Genomic DNA, 20,370 nt, shown 5'->3' with positions numbered 1-20,370 from the left:
GCTGGCGTGGGGCTGGCAGGGCTCCCCGGGAGGGGTCCCACCGCAGGACCCCCGATCTGCCTAAGAAAATGGAACTTTTGGAACTGCCTGCTAAAGACCCAACAATGAACGATGTGAGCCCGGCAAAACAGTTGTGGGCCAGAGGTGGAAAATGAGAGCTAGGGAAGCACTTGGCTAACGAGTCTCTCCTTGAGGAGAGCTGAGAGGCTGATCAAAGCAAACATCCCACCTCAGAAGCCGCTGAGAACGGGGTGATAAAGTGTGTAGTCAGGGAGAGCAACTAACTGGGGCGTAGATAAGAACTAAACCAAAGTGCCCAGTGGGGGAACTATCCTCGTGATAATGCTAAAATTCAGGCCCATAGGCCAGGAACCGCCCCCCTCTAGTAGGTCTCTCAGCCTGTGAGCATGTGTGGTAAATTCAAGTGAGCTGTACCGTTACATCCAAGCGAGAAGAAAATCAACCGATTATTGGCTGGGTGTGTGAATGTTAGCTGTGGTTGGCACATTTCACTGTACAAATGCCTTGTAGTTTCTCGGCGTGGGGTGCTAGCTTTGTGGGCTACCACCCAGCACCCATCTTTACACAAAAATGACTTGAAAAAAATGCCTCCGCTCTGTGTGTTTTTTGGTGTTTTGCACACCAGGCAAACGAACCCGCTTTTTGGGATGACACTGGGAGACCTCCGGCGCATCGAATTCTTCCAGGATCTCTGCAGGATACGCAGAAGCTGGGTGAGATGGGAGCAGCTCCCGGCCCCACGCTGCAGCCCCCCATGCCTCTCCGTGCCACATGAGGTCACATCAGGCCGCCCCACCCCACCCCACCCCACGGCACGGCACAGCGCAGCGGTCACCTACCCATTGCCGCTTGGCCCACAGCAATGCCGAGACCGTGCTGAGCTGCAGCACCAGCGTCAGGATCGGGAGCAGCTCAGCCGGGATGGGGCCGTTGGAGCGCTCGAGTCAAAGGGCCTGTGACCTGCGGATGACTCCCCGTGGGAGCAGGGCACCCCAAAGCGCCTGTGGCTGTGGATGAGCCCATGCCGGAGCTGGTATATCTCTAAGTGTCTGTGGCCTGGGTTATCTCTGTGCCGCAGCAGGTGCACCTCTGAAAGCCCTGTGGCCCAAGGGCAAGCCTGTGCTGCAGCAGGTGCACCTTGAAGCATCAGTGGCTCTGCATGAAGTCATGCTGGAGCACCTCAAAGCGTGTGGCTGTGGATAAGCCCTCAACACATCAGGTACACCCCTGGAGGGACTGTGGCACATAGATAAGCCTCTACTTGGAGCAGGTACAACCCTAAGGGGCTGCAGTCGGTGGATAAATCCAAGCCAGAGCAGGGGCAAGGGGAGGATTTCATTGCAATGTTAAAACCTACAACCTGGGCCAAAGGGGCCAGGGGTGGATATTTTAATGGTTCTACCTTTAAACTGTTGTAACCTGTGATTTGAGTTGCGTGTTGTAGGCGTTACTACAGCAGGAGCCACCTGACCCAACGGAGAACGAGCCTTTCAAGCAGCAGCGACCCGCCCTGAGCTGGCTTTGGTGCCCAGTAACTGCACGCAACACCCCACCTCTCCTGCCCTGAGTGAGCACTGGAACAGACGGAGCCCAACGTCGCGGGCTGAATGAACTCCGTGGGCATTTGTGGACATTTTACAGTGCTGGTCCATAGATTAAGGGAATGATATCGGCGTATTATATGAAAGGCTGGGAAGGGGGTGGTGGTTGGTGAGGCTGTATTGGATGGTGTGGGACCTGAGCATGACATAAATGATATGGAGTAAGGGGTGGAGAACATGCTGGCTTTGGCTGGAGCTAATTAAGTGGCTAGTGTTAATTTTCTCCATAGTAACTAGTATGGAGCTGTGTTTGGATTTGTGCTGGAAACAGTGCTGATAACCCAGGGGTGTTTCTGTTCCTGCTGAGCAGGGCTTACAGAGCACCAAGGCCTTTCCTGCCCCTCACCCCACCCCAGCAGCGAGGGGTGGAGGGGCACAAGGAGCTGGGAGGGGACACAGCCGGGACAGTGACCGAAACTGACCCCAGGGATATTCCAGAACATATGACGTCACGCTCAGTATATAAACTGGGGGAAAAAGAAGGAATATTCACCTTCCCAAGATATTTGTCTTCTCAAGTCACCGTTAAGTGTGATGGAGCCCGGCTTCCCTGGGGATGGCTGAACACCCGCCTGCCCAGGGGAAGGAGGGAATGAATTCCTTGTTTTGCTTCCCTTGCAAGCGCAGCTTTTGCTTTACCGATTAAACTAGCTTTATCTCAACCCATGAGTTTCCTCACTTTTGCTCTTTTGATTCTCTCCCCCTTCCCGCCGGCAGGGAGTGAGCGAGTGGCTGCGTGGTGCTGAGCTGCCGGCTGGGTTAAACCACGACAGGGTCCTCCACGCAGCGGCCAGGGAGTGGGGAGGGAAGGGGGCCGGGGGCGCGGTGGCACCGGTGCTGCTCAGGGTGGGAGCGAGTGCCGTACCCGGCCGCTTTGGTGGGTTCCTGCACTGCTGTGATGAGGTTTTTGGGATTTCACTTCTGCTCAGCAATGAGGCCGGGGGCCCGTTGGCGGGCTGCCTCCCCCAGTGCCACCCAGTTGCTGCCTTGGCTCCGTGGTTCCACCTGCTTTGGCTCTGAACCTCAAAGCGTGCCGTGCTGAGCCGTGCCGTGCCCTGCCATGCTGACACGGGGCTCCCTGGGGAGGGACAGTGCTGTGGGGGTCCCCACCGTGGGATGGTGGCTGCTGGGCTGGGCTGTGTGGCCACTGATGGACCCGGAGACCGACCTGCCCTGCTGGGGGTGGGCAGCAGCTCCAGAGCCCCTGCCAGGCCCTGCACCCCTTCCCGCAAGGAGCCCTGCGAGTTCATCATCGAAGGCGTCGAGGGCCAGATCCCTCCATCCCTTCAGGCACCATCCTCGATCCAGCAAGTACCCAGAGGGGAAGGGACAGGGGCTTTCCTGATCCCTCGGGACCCTCATCAGGGCTGCCAGATGCTGGAGGGGCATCCTGGGGGCTGCATCGGACCTGGCTTCTGGCTGGGCAGGGCGGCAGATGCTGCAGGGTTTCATGGGCGGTTTTGGGGTGATGCGAGACCCTCGAGGTGCACCGATAAGTGGGGGCTGGGAGGGCTGGGGGAGCAGGGCCAGCGGTGCCCACACAGCGGAATGCGTGGGTGCCTGTATACATCTGTACATCTATAGACATGCGCACAGGGAAGGGCTCTGCCCAGCCCTCCCTCCTCTGCGGCGCTCGAGATGGGGCTGCAAGGACTGGGCATGGCCCCACAGAGAGAAGGGTCCCCGAGGGCCCCTCACCTCTTTGCTGCCCACCCCGTGCACACACCTCCCCCCCCCCGCGCTGGCTGATGCCGGTGCTGCAGCTCCGCCCCCCCACCGGGCAGTGAGGCCCCAGGACCCCCTCCCAGTCCCCAGGCAGGAGAGGGACGACACACGCTCCAGGTTTTATTTCCAGTCTGTTGGATTTCTTGGGTGCAGGAGGCAATGGGGATGCATGGACACAGACCCTGGTGCAGCCACCCAGGGGGCTGGGACCTCTCAGCCCTGCGGCCAGGGTGGGTGTCCCACTGCTATTCTCCAGTGCTGCAGCTTCTTGGGGGAGCGGGGGGTGCTCAGGATGAGCCCCCTTCATGGGACACCCGCAGCCACCACCATCCCTGGGGGGGGTCATGGGCAGGGGGTGCATCAGGGTGGTGGGTCCGTGGGGCCATTAGGCAGCTTTGCCCAGGACTAGCATGCTCATGAGGAAAACCATGAGGAAGAAGACCCACATAAAGAAGCGGTCCATCACCTTGGCCACCTTCTTCCACTCTCCGGTCCAGCGCTGGGCAGCTCGGTGGCGGCGGAAGCAGCCGGCGATGTAGCCAACGTTCCTCAGCAGGCCATTGTGGTGGCACAGGCAGCGGTCCCGCGGGCAGCCCCCCGCCTCACCACCCGCCTCCCCTTCCCCAAGGCTCTCCCCGACCACACCAGCATCCCCACTGCCCACCCGCCTGCCCGGCGCCCGCTGGGGGCTCTTGCAGCTCTCGCCCACCTCGTAGACGCAGCAGAGCCGGGCCATGTGGTGGAGGATGAGCCGCCTGGCCCAGGGGGGCACCGGCCGGGCCCCCGGGCCGCAGTGGTGGACATTCATGATGAAGATGGTCAGCGCAGTGGAGGCCGTGATCATGGTCATGGTGGCAATGTAGTACTTCCCTACGTGGGCAATGGGTGGTGACGCCATGGTGGAAGGGGGTAGACATCTTCACCCCCATCCCCGCGCCGCAGCCCCCCTGGCGTAGGTGCTGCCCATCACCCTGGCACAGACACCCTGGTCCCACGGGAGGGTTCTGGGTGCCACTGAGGCTCACCGATGAGCGGGACACTCTCCGAGGGCGGCATGCTCTCCGCCACCAGCAGCTGGAAGACGGTGAGGGCGAGTAACACCGTCACCCCCAGCGAGACCTTCTCCCCTGAGTCGGCTGGCAGGTAGAAGCCGAGGGGCGCCAGGAAGGAGACCATGATGCAGGGCAGGAGCAGGTTGAAGATGTAGAAGGAGGCGCGGCGGCGCAAGAGCAAGGTGTAGGTGACATCAGGGTAGGGCTCGGAGCAGCAGCCATAGGTTACGACATTCCTCGTGGCCGGCATGCCCAGCACCTCCCACTCCACGTTCTCCACGAAGTCTGTCAGGTCCCCGGTGTCCAGCTGGTTGCGGAGGTCGATCTGGTTCCCGTTGTAGGTCCAGGAGCCAAAGGTGAGGCGGCACCGCTGCCCGTCGAAGGGGAAGTAGGAGACGTCCACCTTGCAGGAGCTCTTGGTGATGGCGGGCGAGTCCCACATGATGTGCCCATCGGAGCGCAGCACCACGTTGGTCTCCATCGAGCCGCCGAAGCGGTCGTCGGCGCTGGAGGAGGGACAGCTGTGGGGCTGGGATGGCCCCGAGCCTCATGCAGGGCGAGGGTCTGAGGGGCCAGGGCCAAGCGCCTGCCCCTAACGCTGTGTCCCCTCCCCATGTCACCCTGCTGCCCCAAAAAGGGGGCTCTGTGCCCTCGGCTGCCCCTGCGGTGGCACGTCCCCACTGGCAGGTCAATGCCAGGCACACCTAGCTGCTGCCAGCCCCCCCTCCACCCCCCTTGTCACTCAGTTGGGGTGACCCTCTCCCACGCCAGGACCGCCCTGCTTGTGCAGCCACGAGGTTGGCAGTACCCCATGCAGCCCCCTCAGCCCCAGCCTGAGCCCCCCCGGGCTCCGGGAGCAGCGTGGCGGGGGGCTGAGCACAACCCACTTGTTGTAGAGGATGATGTCCGGCCGCCAGACGTAGCTGCTGGGGACGCGGATGCTGTCGATGCCGTCGTAGGCGTCCTTGTCCCAGGTGAGGTGGGCATCCAGCCAGGCCTGGCGGACCCACAGGTAGGAGGTGAGGACCTGGTTCCTCTCGTCCTGCCAAGGGGAGAGGGTGGGTGCGGGGGACGGACCCCAGCGCCATCCGCTGCCCCCCTCAGCCCCCAGCTCGCCGGTGTCTGCAAGGGTGCCAAGGGGCTGGGCTGCCTTCAAGGGGGTTGTGCTGGTTTTGGGAGGTTGGAGGTCTGAGCTGTCTCCAAGTGGTCTGAGCTCATTGGGGGAGGGGGCAGTTGTGTCTGCCGAGCTGTCTTCAAGTGGTCTGAGCTGACTTGGGGCAGCTGGGCTGGTTTTGAGGGCCTGGGCTGGTTTAAGGGATGAGCACCAGCTCTGGGGGAGAGCAGAGCCTGGCTAAGTGGTGGCCAGGGGTGTGAGGAGGACGGTCTCGTTCGGGCTGGGCTGCTGGCACCGGTGCCATGGCCGGCCACTCACCATGTCGATGATCTGGGAGAGGGTGACCTGGAGGGTGACATTGAGCGCCCAGTCCGTGTCCTCCACGGGGCGCAGGGCGCTGGAGTAGTTGGCAAAGAGGTCGTGGAGCAGCTTGTAAGCAAACCTGCCCTGCGAGCCCCGGCAGCCTGCGGGGACCCAGACCTGGGCTGGAGGGGCCTCGGCGGCGAGTGCTGGGGGTGCAGCCAGACCCCTCCCCAGGGACCGCCAGGACCTGGCATGGGGACCTACTGGCAGCTGAGCGGGGTGGGGGAGCCTGCCGGGACCCCCAACTCCACCCCCCCACCAGCACCCCGTCCCACTGACCCCATTCCCCACCTGGGGATGCCCAATGTGTAGGGGTGCCATTGCTCGCAGGGTCTGGGGGACTCTCTCCCCCCACTCAGGGCCGGGTGGGGGTCAGCATCCCTCCCCACCCCCTCCACCGCTTACCTGGGGCCAGGAGGCAGCCGGCGAGGCAGAGGGCGAGCAGCGGGCGAGCTCCGGGCTCCATCCTGCCACGCTCCCGCCCCGCGCAGGTCCCGGGGGACACGGGGGGGCCGTGCCACCTGCGAGCGCTGGGGTGACGTCAGGGCTGGGACAGGGCGGGGGGGCACAGCTACCTGGGGAGCAAGTCTGTGCAGCAAGCCCTGTGGTGGGGGACAACAGAAAGCGACGACCGGCTGGGACCTGGCAGGGGACTGGGATGGGGTTTGGGTGCAGCTGAGCCCCTTTGGGCCAGGTTTGGGTGCTGAGCCCCCGCCAGCAGTGACACGCTGCCCAAGCCTGGGGAAGGCTCTGCCTGCCAGCAGTCACGCACACCCTGAACCGTCGCTCCCACGAGACCCTCCCGGTGACGCCGGTGGTGGACAATCTCTTCTCTGCCTGCTCCAGGCAGCTCAGGACCAGGACCATGGTGACAAAGACCATGCAGAGGGCTGGAGCTGGCAGGGACGAGGTTGATCCTCACTGTGTTGCCTGGCACTGGGCGCACCCGCCTGGCCTCAGCTTTGCTCCTGGCTGGCAGCTTCGTGCACTGGGAACTGCCCCCTCAAGGCACCTCTGACCCTGGGGGCTGCAGGGAGGGGGGGGCCCTCCCCACAATCCCAGCCCAGAACAAGCTGGAAAAGGAAACCCTGGGGCTGAAAGGGAGACGTTGCCTCGCCTGTGGCCGGGTCCCAGCCAGGTACGGGGCCTGAAGCCCACTGAGGCCATGGCAGTGGACAGTGGGAAGAGCTGAGGGCAGATGTTGCAGACCCTTCGGTGGAGGGACTGCCGTGCACGGCAAGGGACATCCCGTGCCTCCACTTCTCTGGTCTCGGGAAAAGAGTGAGGAAGGGGAAAAGGAAGATTATTCCCAGTTGGTAAGAACAAAATCCGGGAGGCTAAGGGACATGACCCAGGACACAAAGCAGCAAGTGGCAGAGAGGTCCCTGCCGCAGGGGTGCCGGAGCATCTTCCAGCCGACGACTGCTCCCCCGGCACCTCCCTGGCACCTTTCCCACGCTGAGCCCCGGCAGCAGATGCCAAGCAGTGCTGATCGGTTTTAAGGCTGGAGGTTTTATTTCCAGGCAGTGAATTATTCATTCCCGGCCTGACATCCCGGCGGTGCTGCTCCTCTGCCCGGGGCAGCAGCTGGGTTTGCAATTACGATAATGGAAGGAGGCGAGGCTGGGCTGGCCTGGCTCCCTGCACGGCGCGGCGCAGCCGGTGTCACGTTTAGCGTGGGGTGATGCCGGCACGGCAGGACAGCTGCCCCGCGTGGGCGAGGAGGCGCAAATCGCCGCTGCTTTTATTGCGTTTCGTGCTGGCACTGGGGAGCGGGTCCCCCCAGCCCCGTCTCCAGAAGAGGCCACCAACCCTTCCCCACTTTTCAGCCTCAAACAAGCCCATTCTGTGCTGTGTGGAAAAGCACTTCCTGGGGTACCATAAAGCTGTAACCTGGCTCATACCTCGCCGCTTTCCAGAAATCCCCCTTCCAAGGACAGACGCTTCCCTGCCGCGCACCCTCCCTGCTCTCACAGCCTCCTGCTCCGCGCCTCCGCACACGGGACCCGGGAGGACGAGCTCCATCCTCCCGCTGGGGACCGAGCTGGGAAGCTCCGAGCTCACCAGCCTGGAGCTCCCCACACCCTCCTCGAAGACAGGGGTGACGTATTCCCACTTTCTTCCAAGGCTCTGAGGGAACCTCCCGACCACCACGACCTTTCGAAGGTACAAGTGCCCTTGTGGCGACACGGGCGTTACGGGTGCACCCGGCCAGGCCCCAGCGACCTCGGTTGCTAGTTTATTGAAGTGCTCTGCAGCCTCACCTCAACCCAGGCAAGTCTTCCCTGCTCTGACCCTTCCCACTGGTCGCAGGGACCTGAGGCTGATGAAGGCCAGTCTTCCAGTGAAGACCAAGGTGAAGATGACACCCAGTACCTTCTCCACATCCTTCGTGACCAGGTCCCTGTTCCCGTTCCACGGCGACTCCTCTTCCCCCGTCCGTGCTGATGTACCTGTGAAAGCTGCCCCCGTCCCCCTTCACAGCCCCAGCTCAGGGGGACGGCGGCTTCCCCCGGCCACCCCGGGCCCCGTGCCACCCCCTCGACGAGCCCGGGGACACGCAGCGACAAAGCAAAGCAAACAGCGTGAATACTATAAACATTTTATTTATTGTTTTCAAAAAGACAGGAAAATAATCTAGATCCTTTATTTATAATTATTACTTTTTTTTAATAAAAACCTTTACATAACCCTCATGCATAACGACCTTCAAGGAGCCAGCGCGCAGCAGCGCCAGGCAGGCTGGAAGCCGCTGCGAGCGGGGGCTGGCTGGCTGGGGCAGGAGGCCCCGTGCCGTAACCCTGAGCTCAGAGCACAGCGGGAGAGAGTTTTTTTTCTTTTCTTTTTTTTTTCCTTCTTCCAAAAATAGTCAGTTTCTAAACACAGTAAGAGTAAAGACTGCACACACCAGAGCATGGCAGCAGGGGCAGCTGCTCGCTTGCAGGACGTTCTTACGCTGGACGGGGGCTCTGCTCCACGTACCGGGGGGGCGGCGACGGGGCCAGGTGCAGCCGGGGGGCTGCCGGGGCAGGTGGGCGCTCGGCGGCGCGGTCGCGTGTCCGGGGCAGCCTGGCTGTGCCGCTCCTCTGGCAGCGGGCGAGCGCCGGGGGCAGTTTGGCTTTTCCCCCTGGCCAGCGGAGCCGCGGAACGTGGCAACCCTCAGGACAAGCTCCTGTGTCTTACCGCGTGCGGGACGGAGGAGGTGTTGTCCGGAGGCCTGCGCTGCCCAGAGCCTGCCGTAAAGGCACGCGCACGGGTGTCACCTCCCCTTCTCCCGAGCCAGGGAAGCAGCTTGCTTTGCTTTTGGATATGGAGGATGGAGAAATGAGAGAAACGAGAGAAACACGTTCACAGGTCTCCCAATTAGCAAGAGGATGCAGGAAAAGACCCTTCTGAACTTAGTTTCTTCTCCCCTCGCCCCCCACAGAGCAAACTTTTAACACAAAGCCCCACTTAAATCTCATCCGTGGTCAGTTCAGGGGCCAAAGGTTCATAGGTTTACAAGCACAGTCCCAAAAAGCAGGACCCTGCCACAGAAAACTGTCCCAGAACTTGCTTCGCCATTCTCTGCACTGCAACAGGAGTGAAAAGGATCTGCCAGGAGACAAAGCCCACACCGTGCCCCCTGAACAGGTAGAGTCTCACCTGCAGACAGGTTCGGCAAGAGGCGCTTTATTAATTCTAGGAAAATGCTGTGTGGTTTGAGGGTGCCGGCCAGCAAGGTTCAACGAGTCGCAACGCTCCCCCAGGTTACAAAAATTCCTGCGTCTGCCCACATACTAAAGCTGTTTTACACCTCTATGGAAAAACCTGCGTGGCTAGAGAGGTTGTTCGCCCTCAGAGCAAGGGTAAGGGTCAAATGGTCCATTCCACTGTCCACGGTGGAAGGGATTCTCCCTCAGTGAGTCACTAGCGTCAGCTCCCGTAGGTAGGACTGGGTGAGGCTGCGGAGCTCCTCCAAGGCATAGTCCTCCGGCATGGGCAGCCGGCCGATGTGGGGAGCGAGCAGGCGCAGCGGGACGCGCTGCACGTCGGGCGCCGAGTCCGAGATGGGCTCCGGGGCGTGCTGCAGGCTCAGGACCACCCGCAGCAGGTTCGCAATGCGCTTGGCCATATCTGGAAAGAAGAGCAGGGAGAGGGGTGTTTCCGCATGCTCGGCGGCACGGGAGCACCTCGGCGCTCACCCTGCGGAGGGGGGACCTGAACAGCGATTCAGCAGGAAATTTGGGAGCAACGGCAGTTGGCTGGGTCGGTGGAGCCCTGCCCCAGCGTGACCTGGCCTTTTCCCAGCTCCAGCAGTGAATCTCCTCTCTCCACAGACTTCCTCCATGAGTATAATACAAAATCGGCCTTATCCTTTAGGCCAGACTGTTTCCTGCAAGCATGCTCATGCTTTATTTGGCGCTGTAAAACTAAGGATGGACAAGACACTTCACAGCTTATCCAGAGACAGCTCTAAGAGACCAGGCACCGGACGCCCCATCAACCAGGCAACAAAACTGCCTGAAATGACAAGCGATAGCTGCAGGTACGGCAGCTACGGGAGCAACGCGCGGCTCACCTCACCAGCCACAGCCGCCCTCCTCAGCCCATGCAAAGGGACAGGCACGGCAGCCCAGGCGACAGCCAGTATTAGCTGGGCTTGGCTCTAAAACTGGCTTTCCCAAGGGGCTGCTGGAGACCGACGTCACTGTACCTGACTGAGCCAGGCGGTCCTTCGCGTTGTGGCACTGGATCTGCTCTATCCTGTTGCACAGCGACGTCACTTTGGTATGCAACCGCTCCAGCTCGTACGCGGAACAATCCAGCTGGAAGCAAACAAGAGCGACAACCTGCGGGTCACGCAAAGCCTTTCAGCAGAATCGCTCACGGCCTGCCCGAGTTTGCTCTAGGCCAAATCTATCCAACGGGAGACAATCTACACTAAAACCTGTTTGAAGTTAACACCTGAAGTAGTGGAAAGGGGAAGCCTGGAACTAAGTTAGAGGGGACTGACATGCAGGCTCCCCACTTATTGCTCGTTTTATCCCTTCTCTTTCACTTGTCTCGCTGTCACACTACACAGAGTGTGCTTGCAGGGCAGAACCCACCTCTTATTTTGACAGTGTCTACCGAATCTCTCCGTGTTTTCAGAGATGCGCCATATTCTCTTTGCTAGTGTCCACCAAAGGGGAACACTAACAGCGCTGAACAGCGAGTAACAGGTTGTTCTAAAAGTGAGACTATGAGCTGCCAAACTGTAGGAAAAACAACTTCACTCCTGTGTGTTTGTTACCTGCTGAATCCTATCGAGCATCTCAATAACACGGATGTAATCTAGGTAGACCAGCCCTGCCATCTCCCAGTCCTGGATGAGCGCACTGCGCTCCGGAGGGGCAAGATCTTCCAGGAATCCTTTCAGGTACTTGTAGTTTTCATTAATAATAGCATCTAAAGAGAACAACATTGTTAGTAACAGAGCAAAAGGGTTTCTTAAACTCATGAACTAAAGCAGCAACTAATGAACTGTCCTCTCAGGCAGTTTTGTAATTCCTTGACACCATCGGCCATGGCCAGGAACGCTTACTTGATTGATGACCTACAAAAGGCAAGTCTAAGGCCATCCCATTTCCAAGAGCAGGGACACCCATGGGATGGGGGCTCTGGGAATGCTACCGCTGCCCGTGCTCCCTGAGGCGCCTCCGGCACAGGAGGGCGGATGGGCAGAAGGTTAAGCCCTGCCCTTCTCACGTGTCTGCAAGTGAAGAATCATCACGCCAGGTTATCAAGCGAGTGCTATGCTGAGACAGCCGGCCACTCTCTAGAAACACAGCCCTACCCGTTCATATTGCTGACCACCCAATGACTTCTGCTCCCGCTCATCTGTGTGCTCTTCAGAAGACAGAATGAAAGAAGCTCGGAGAGCAGGCTCACCTGAGGCCAAGTGCCTGACAACCAGCTTGTGACACTGGTTCCAGTGCCCAGCCTTAAACAAGAAGAGGGCTTCTTTATGCTTGTCGCCCTCCATCCTCGCTCGAACTGCCTTCGCTTCGTGAATCCACTCCGCGGGGACACAGAGCCTCTGCGTCAGAAAAGTCTCCTTAGCCCAAGACTCCGGTGTCTCGGAGAGAACGCAGTGCCGACCGAGGAGCTCCCGCACTGCCTTCTCCCGTATGCTGGGGGAAGAGAGGACAAGGCGTTACTCCAACAAGCAATCCCTCAGGTCGCTCCGTCAGAAGACACGCTTCAATGCGAGCAGTCAGGGCTGAATGAGGCAGCAGTGAACCGCACTACGCTGCTGGCGACGGCAGAGCCACGGGCGGACACATGGCAAAAGCCTCGCTGGGCCTTGAGCAGTTTTACTGTACAGCATTACGAAGAGCTCCAAAATCAGCTGAATTCCTTCAGTACAGGCTAGCCACTACGAAAGGAGCCATTGCCAGTGTTTTGCTTAAAAACACTTAAGTATGACCCAGGCCCCTAAAAGCAACGTATGGGCTCTATTTGAAGTTATCAGTTGGAAAAAAATTCTACTGCCGCGTCTGTACACATTAACCGCAAGAGATAAACTTGTAAATAATCCGCCCTTTCTGGAAGGGTAAGACAATTTTTTTAAGTACATATTTCACAACAGAAGCAGAACATGTGATTCCCGAGCTTTCCCTTCCAACACACTTGCTTCTGTTCAGCTCCAATGGGAACAGCTGCAATATTTCCCACTAATGATGTTTTCAGGGCAAGTTATTGAACACAGTACGCTTGCTGAGCCACAGACAAGACGCACAGCCCCAGGATATCACAATGACTGCGAGATCTGCTTCTGTAGCACAGTTCAGGAGTTACAGTCGTTACAATACAATACTATTTATCACCTAGCAAGACATTTAACTGAGCAGAATTACTCATGCCACTTCGTAATCCCGGCACACAACCTTTACAAGTGGCATGAAGTGCTCCAGCTGCGCAGTTGCAGCTTAACGTGACAGAAGCCATGACGATCACAGCACACACGGCAGGTCTGTCAAACAGACAACATGGTATTTTCAAGGCAAAAAAAACCTGAACTTCTACTCACTGCCTATCAGGCTCATGCAGCAGTATAAAAACAGCCCACTCCCAAAGCCCTTCGCTTTCAAGCTGGGCAGCGTAGCTGGCATTCAGCACTCCTTGGCCCTGCTTGAATAGATGGGTGTAGTTCAGGGCTCTGAGCACTTCCCAGAGGTGCCAACTGAGACGATAGTCCAGAGGGTCAGATGTTACGCTCCGGGGGTCCAGGAGCTGGTCAAGATCATAGTGCCTGTAAGGGAAACAGTATTTGCAATGTGTATAGCTAACTGTGTCCACACAAAGACAGAAATTGGTGCTACTTATGTTCCTTCCCTTCTCCCACCTCCAATTATTCCATATATGTGATTTACATGGGTGTGCGGTTCTGGTTTTATTTTAAAAAAGTAAAAAGAAAAAACAAGATAGGAGCAACTGTTAAAATCCTTTGGCTCTTCTTCTGAGCCTGCATTTGGACTGTCACCACCTTTTCTTTTGTATGTGCTCCTCCCGCAGATTTGTTAGTGCCTTCAAAAAAGGCAACTATGGTGAAGCACGATTATGGTGCTCTTCAGACACAGAAATCACACAAGAAAAAAACCCCAAACCGTGCTCCAAAGCTTAAGTTCCATCATTTTCACCAGCAGTGACAGTGCCACCACATTCTGTGAGGATGCACATGCAAGGCAGATTTTTGACTACTGGAAGTGGTTCAGTAAACACTGAAGCTGATTTCATACCCCTGGTTTGGGAATTCAAGAAGTCACTGACTGATCCAGGTTTTTCTGAACAGTTTCTGAACTGTTTACCTGTCACTGTAGAGCTTTAACAAATGGAAGCAGACATCTCTCAGAGGTCTTCCTGCATTATCGTCGTCTTCAATTATACAACCAGAATCTTCTAGGTAGGGAGGCAGAGGACAGCAGGCGTATTTTTCACACTCTGGTGTGTTCTAAAGAAATGGTTTTATCAGTAAGTTTAAAGACAGTACTCTCGACAGAACCGCACTCTGAATTCCACACAGCTCAGCAAGCTCACGAGCACGCTTTCTGCTCCAAAGCAGACGGTGCACCCTGCGGCACCTGCAGTTAACACTTACACAGCAACTACGTACTCACATGATGCTAAAAAGGAAAAACCTAAACCCAGAATGCTTTGGCAGGCTTAATTTCACCTCATACTGAGCTCTTAAAAGCCATGGTGTGGAGGGATAGCAGCTCTTACACACACACACAACTTGTATTATTCCTGAATGACTTTTATAGCTGGAAAAACCACATACGACTTGATGGAATGAAAGACGGGGCACCCCTGCAAGCGTCCTCCCCCTCCGTAGCTAAGCAGAGACCAGTCAGCTGCGCGAGCGGCACGGAACGCACTGGGTCAACAAGAACCATTTCACAGGGCTCTGAACTGCAAGAGGACTGTTGTCTCTCATACCATCTCACCAGTCCCGGTCACCAAAATCCTCTTGACATTTTCGCTGCTGGTAAGAACACTAGATCTGGGTTTGGGAGCACATTCCACCTCCTGCTGCTTTCCAGTTATTAGCCCTCCCACGTGAAGGTTGGAAATGAGCTGTATCCACTTCTCCACATCATGGGGCTGCGGTGAGACCACCCCCACATTCTAACCTAGCAGCATTATCTTAAGTTCAAGTCATGACAAAATTGGTATTTTGAAGCGATGAACGCATTACACTGACATACTATGGACTAAGGTAACACGAGGTGCCCCTGCAGCATTAAGCATGCGTCGACTGGAAGTTACTAGACTTGATGCCGTGCTTGGGCGATCGTTAGGCGTACAGATCAAGGGCTGAACTATCTTTAGTTAAATGATTAAACACTTTTTCTAACGAACCCTTTGTCTTTCTGTACACAGAGGCCGACAGCTCTACATCAACAAACAAGGCTCTGCATAATGCACGCAGCCACGCACTGCCTGCGGGACAGCTTCCACGTTTGCTGGAGAACCAGCGAGTGTAACAAAGAGGGCGTATGGTTCGGCACAGGCTATTTTAGAAGTCAGGCAGCTGACTATTAATCATCACGTTGGGAAGACTGACTGGCTACCTAGCTCAAACAGCCTTCCTGCTGCTGGCCAATATCCACCTTCCTAGTTTTGTCTAGCTGTCAAACACCTGGAAACGCTCAGCGGGAGATGTGCTGCAAGTCAGTCACTACCAGCATAACCCTGAAGGGCAGGTCCTAAGCTTCCCCAGTCACAAGAATTACCAGCAGATTCAACCCCAGTGCTTTATTCCCATTCCAGTGGGGGAAGGAACATTCCTATCAAAGTGAACTGCAGCAAAAACTCATCATTAAAGCTGGTGAAGGAATCTGATGCCGTGACAACTGAAATAACGAACCCATATGCAATTCCACCTCCGCAGCGATACTTGACTGCTCACAGAAGTCTCAGTGCAGCATCAATGGTACCGAGCAAGATCTCCTCCTACCCAGGCATGACTGACCTACCTGAAACGCTGACTCGTACATGGCAAGTGCCTTGGAAATAGAAGCAGTTGGAGGAAGCAGGTACCAGAGGTGGACAGCCACGCAACGCTTCCAGTCCAGCAGCGAGCACACATTGATACTTATTCTCTCCGATAACTGCCACACCTAAAAGAAACAAATCACAAAGTTCAGTCAAACTTTTCCTACTATGGTTGGTACATACCAAGCATGCAACAGTAAGAGGTTACATCAGTAAAAAAACCACGTTGCCACCTTGTACACCCTTCCTGCTGCGTACCACACGCCGTGGCTGAGCGCTACAGCCTAAACACGCCGCTGGCGAGAAGTGGGTGTGGAGCCAGTGACAAAACAGCAGAGTAACACAACTCACAGGCTTTCCCGCAAGCAGGGCAAAGATCCGCAGTCTCTCTTCCTGGATGAAGCAGTCTGCCTGCAGCCTGTGCCAGTCCACCAGCTGCATGGTGAGGAGGTCCCGAACAGGCTGGCTACCCGCCAGCTGCGAGAGGAGCAGAGCAAGCCTGTGGTCGCCTGGAACAGGAGACAAGAGAACATCAGGCAAATCCTCCCGCCTACCAGGGCCACAGCTACCTGCTCCCGAGGTGTGGGGCACTTCAACCAGGCTGCAACTGTTTTTTAAGCACAATATCTTATGAAATAAACCACTCCATAAACACCTATTGGAATGGGGGCAGAGGGGAGAAGACAAAGGACTGGGAAGGACAGAAACCCCAAAGGAGGCAGATGAACTGGAAAGTTAAGGTTTGAGCTGACATTAGAGACCAAGATGAAACTGGCCATTAGGCTCTGAAATATACTTTTTTTAAAAACAAATATGAAGCGCTTAATAGAAGGTTAGTTAAAAATAACAGTAATTTAAAAACCTTTCAGAGGAGACACTATGCAAAAAACCAGTCCACATGCAATACAGCATCACTTGCTAACTCTACGAGAGCTGACATGCCAGCATAAGTATGACCAGGTACTCAAGGAGTGACAGCCTTCATCACTGTCTGACACGGGGAACCCTGTACTCAGAGCGGCCGGTTATTATCAGCTCCCAAAGTTTAAATTCTCTTTATGTGTCTCCCTTTCTCCTCCACCCAAAAGCTGAAGATTTAAGCATCTTACCTGACTGCTGTGCCAGCCTGCAAGCTTCACCAATTCTCTTCCCAGTAAGGCAGCTGAACACAGCCTCTACGTGATTACCGTGTCGGGACAGAGAGACTTCCTCCTCAATTCGTCCTGCAGCAGTCTCTGACAGCCAGCGAGAGAAGGCTTTCCTGCGCTCCAGGGCTAGGATGTATTCGCTGGGTTCCTCCAAGCTGGCCTCTAACTCTTTCAGATTCCCCCAAATCGCTTCACATAAAGTCCATGTCAAGCACCAGTGCTTCACAACAGCTGTCAGGACAGAGTTGTTCAGTCATACGGAGTAACACCATACAGAAGAATATTTAGAGAGGACTCCTATAATAAGCACAACTTTGTAGAACAACTTAAAGGCATCCTACTGTTAGGAGTCGATGCAGGAAGTCTGTTAGCTCCCCAAATGCGACCAACCATATTTATGCTTTCAGAAAGAATGCTAAAGTACAGCTGATTTTTCTGTTTTATTCACACTTCACTGCTCTGACACAACCTGAAATTAATCTGAACTGCACAGTTTTCCAGATTCACTACTGCCACTGTGAAAAGAATTATTCCGTACTCACTTTCTGTTACAGCAGGATCCTCGGATGCCTTCCTAACCCAGTTGGCATAGTCGTGAATAGCAGAAACTCCCGGGTTGGGCGCTAGAAGAGGACAGCGTTCATCCATATGGACAGTGCTGTGTTTCAGCTTTATCTCCAGAGGGATGAGATACAGCTGGTTGTCTCTGCCCATCTTCCGCTGTTCCAAGCTCAGCTTCTCCACATGAACCTTGAAGGAGGATTCTGAGAGTCTGAAGGAAGAGAAGAAGATAAAAAACCAGGTAGTAATGTTCTGAACTGCTCTCCATGGAAGCGAGCTGCACCATCACGGAGCAGCTGTGTTGTGCAGTCTGTCCTAATTTTAACATGAAGACAGTACGGCGTACGATCCAAGGTGAACAGCTAGGTATGAAGAACCTGGTTACACAGCCTAGGATTCAGAGCCAGACTTTGGCAAATAAAACCGGGTGCTTCTGGCTCTCAAAAGGCAATTAGCACACCTTATACCCCAGTGCATTTTGTGAGAGCACCTCACTCTGTTGGCAAATCAGGTGTGCTGAGGAACATCCACCGAGCAAGCTTTTTGGAAGACTGAAATGGTAGAACATCTAGCTCTATTCCAGTCAAGTTTAGGTATGGAGTTACACAGCCCAGGGGAGGTCTGTACACTGCTTTATCTACAAGCAGAAGTGAAGGCATGTGAATTCAGAAGCTAAACAAGAAATATCTTAGGTAGTGCAGATATCCTCAGGGGGATTCAACAGCAGATTAGAAGCTTCCTGGACAACAATTTTGAACTCTCTCCCTTTATCCTTCTGCTGGATGACAGTGCTATTTACTTGTTAAAAAATATAACTACTTTTACTACAATATTCCAGTTCTCTGAGATACAGATTCTTGTCAAGTAGCAACCCGAAGGAAATCTCCGCGGCTAACATCATCTTGCACCACTTCTGCCTATCAGATGGAATATGAATCTGAATTTCAAAAAGCTATCTACCTACAATCAAGATTCTTTCAAACATGAAGAGAGAACATGTCGGAACCATCCTGAAGGAAACGACTACTCACGATTTTGGAGCAACAGGAGTCGGCAGGAATCCGTATTCCACGGATTCACTCTGAAGATCTTCCATTTCACTTGATCCACTCAGCTGATCTCCACAGTTGACAAGTGTCCAGTTGGGTCCCCAGCCAACACGAAATGAGCGCCCCATGAAGAGTGCCATATCCATCAGTAGCTTCCCTTTTCCGTACGTGATGGACTTTTCCAGAGGTACAAAGCCCTGCTGCCTGCGGACACCAACTGTTTTCATCTGTACCTCAGGGACTGACGGCGGTACAGAGAACGCAGATGCTAACGGAGAAGTCGCTGACCAAAGGGCAACAGAAGGGGGACTGCTCAAAGTCCTTGGTCCCTTCAAATCTTGCGGAGCAGCACTCGGTGGTTGGAAAACTACGTTAGCAAATTTTGACTGCAGCAGCCCACCAACTAGAGGGAAGAAGCAGCAAGAACGGGGCACTCACTTTTCAAGGCAGTACATTTCTGATATTTTAAAGGTATTCTAGTACTTGAGCAGCCAGTGAGAACATTTGCTGTGGCTTGTGACGGTAACGCATAGCTGAGCATGATTGTTTGCAGCAGCGAGAATGGCTAAACGCACCATGCGTGGCCCGATTTGCATTATCCAAACAAAATACGCATGTATTACACCAAGAACAGTACATACACAGCCTCACCCCAAAGTTGTTGTAGTTAGACCGTTCGAACAGAAGCATCTCACAGAGAAAGTAGAAGCTGACTGATATTAATAAAGAACAGGGCTGAGACCGTCCCCACAGAAACATCTCAGGTCTACCCACTTAATTCAGGAAACAACTCCATCCTTGTTATCAGAGGTATTATTCCCAATGAAATCACCAGTTAGTGGATGTGCTGGGTGTAAAGAGCAAGGTTTTGGTAGCGGAGGGGGGCTGCAACGGTGGTCTTTGGGAGAAGAGGCCAGGGGCTGCCCTGTGCTGGACACAGCTGAGCCCATCGGGGAGTCTGCTCCATCTCTGAGCAATCAGCAAAGGTGAGAGCTTAAAAAAGGGGCAGAAAATGCCACACAGGCAGAAAAGTGAACACAGCAGTGTGAGCACCAAGTCAAGAGAAAGAGGAGGGGATGGAGGTGCTCCAGCACCAGAGGAGGTATTTCCCCACAGCCCTGGGGAGATGACTCACACTGGAGCAGAGGAAAAGTGTGAGGAAGAAGAGACAAAGTCTTTGTGGACAGAGACAGACTGCTGTGGACTGACCACAGCCCCCCATTCCCCATCCCCGCTGGGGCAGGGAGGAGGCAGAAGGGTCAGGAATGAAGGAGGGAAGTTAAGCCTGGGAAAGCAGGGGCAGGGTAAGAAAGTGTTGTTTTGATTTGTCTTTGTTTCTCACTATGCAAACCTGTTTCAACTGGCAATAAATTTACTGAAGTCAAGTTTGCTTACCAGTTACCATCATAAGCAAAACAATCTCCCTGTTTTTATCTCAACCTGTTTTTCATGCGATTCTCTCCCCTCATCCTGTTGAGGAAGGGGAGTGAGCGGGGCTGGGTGGGCGTCTGGCTGCGGGCCAAACCTAACCCCCCACAGCACAGCACGCAGCTGTTCTGCCATATGTTAACCCAGTGATAGGATTTTGCCTATTAATATTAGAATTAAACTCTCTTCATGCAATCTGTGGTTTCTCACAATACCTGAGTGTCTTTTCTGTCCTTGTGATTTTGAAATAGGGAGCCTCGGAGAACAGATCTCTTGAGAAGTATCCGTTTTTACAGGTTGCTTCCCAGGATAATGATCCAGGATCAAATCTAGGTCATCTTCATCAGCAAGCAAGGAAGCTTTCATGATCTAAGAAAGTGATAAGTCAGGCCTGCAGATTAGCAGCCACTCACAGCAGCAGCTAGCTGATCTAATCAGCTCCTTCCCCAACCAAGATAACTTCTTCGTGCTGCACATGACCCAACAATACACTCACGCCACAAATATTTCAAGTAACAGTGAAGGCACGTAGTTCAGGAGAACCGAAAGCAAGTTTGTCAGTTGGCAATAAACTTCTACAAACTACTAGTTAAATCAGTGTCACAGTACTTGTTAGGATAGGTGTGGACTTCTAAAATAGAGCTAAGATCTAAGAAAGCATGATTATCTACTTGTTTTTCAGCTTAAGTGATAACTCCAGAACTATTTTTTCCTTATAAATTAAGAACAGTTTGAAGCCCACAAGTGTTCAAGGTACTATCCTTTCACCAAACAAATAAAAACATC

General features: G+C 54.9%; 2 protein-coding genes across 4 annotated transcripts in view; both read right to left on the bottom strand.

The window, feature by feature from the left end:
- Positions 1 to 3,732: 3,732 nt before the first annotated feature.
- CHRNA10 (cholinergic receptor nicotinic alpha 10 subunit) lies at positions 3,733 to 6,342 on the bottom strand. The gene is made up of 5 exons (XM_075081883.1): positions 6,282 to 6,342; positions 5,832 to 5,977; positions 5,287 to 5,441; positions 4,373 to 4,905; positions 3,733 to 4,217 (listed from the first exon to the last, which is right to left on the bottom strand). Exons 1-5 carry the CDS (start codon positions 6,340 to 6,342, stop codon positions 3,733 to 3,735), a joined length of 1,380 nt encoding a protein of 459 aa, XP_074937984.1.
- A 2,124-nt stretch (positions 6,343 to 8,466) lies between these two features.
- Positions 8,467 to 20,370, bottom strand: part of NUP98 (nucleoporin 98 and 96 precursor) — a 40,674-nt gene continuing 28,770 nt past the window's right edge. For all 3 annotated transcript variants that reach the window (XM_075100458.1, XM_075100633.1, XM_075100542.1), the window contains exons 22-33: positions 19,800 to 19,953; positions 18,139 to 18,559; positions 17,089 to 17,318; positions 16,508 to 16,777; positions 15,750 to 15,907; positions 15,380 to 15,523; positions 13,709 to 13,851; positions 12,931 to 13,152; positions 11,790 to 12,031; positions 11,152 to 11,306; positions 10,573 to 10,684; positions 8,467 to 9,992 (exon numbers count right to left, since the gene is read on the bottom strand). In XM_075100458.1, coding sequence (XP_074956559.1) covers positions 9,775 to 9,992; positions 10,573 to 10,684; positions 11,152 to 11,306; positions 11,790 to 12,031; positions 12,931 to 13,152; positions 13,709 to 13,851; positions 15,380 to 15,523; positions 15,750 to 15,907; positions 16,508 to 16,777; positions 17,089 to 17,318; positions 18,139 to 18,559; positions 19,800 to 19,953 — 2,469 coding nt within the window. In that variant the 3' untranslated portion in view covers positions 8,467 to 9,774. The remainder of the gene's footprint in view (positions 9,993 to 10,572; positions 10,685 to 11,151; positions 11,307 to 11,789; positions 12,032 to 12,930; positions 13,153 to 13,708; positions 13,852 to 15,379; positions 15,524 to 15,749; positions 15,908 to 16,507; positions 16,778 to 17,088; positions 17,319 to 18,138; positions 18,560 to 19,799; positions 19,954 to 20,370) is intronic.

The sequence above is a fragment of the Phalacrocorax aristotelis genome, chromosome 1 (genome assembly GCF_949628215.1).
Source record: "Phalacrocorax aristotelis chromosome 1, bGulAri2.1, whole genome shotgun sequence".
Classification (NCBI taxonomy): domain Eukaryota; kingdom Metazoa; phylum Chordata; class Aves; order Suliformes; family Phalacrocoracidae; genus Phalacrocorax; species Phalacrocorax aristotelis.
This window is presented reverse-complemented; position numbering and strand designations above follow the sequence as displayed.

Coding starts and splice junctions, on each gene's coding strand:
- CHRNA10 (XM_075081883.1), bottom strand. CDS start 6,342: ATGGAGCCCGGAGCTCGCCCGCTGCTCGCCCTCTGCCTCGCCGGCTGC. Junction 5,978..6,281: donor CGGCTGCCTCCTGGCCCCAG/GTAAGCGGTGGA, acceptor GGGTCCCCGCAG/GCTGCCGGGGCTCGCAGGGC. Junction 4,218..4,372: donor GGAGAGTGTCCCGCTCATCG/GTGAGCCTCAGT, acceptor TTGCCCACGTAG/GGAAGTACTACATTGCCACC.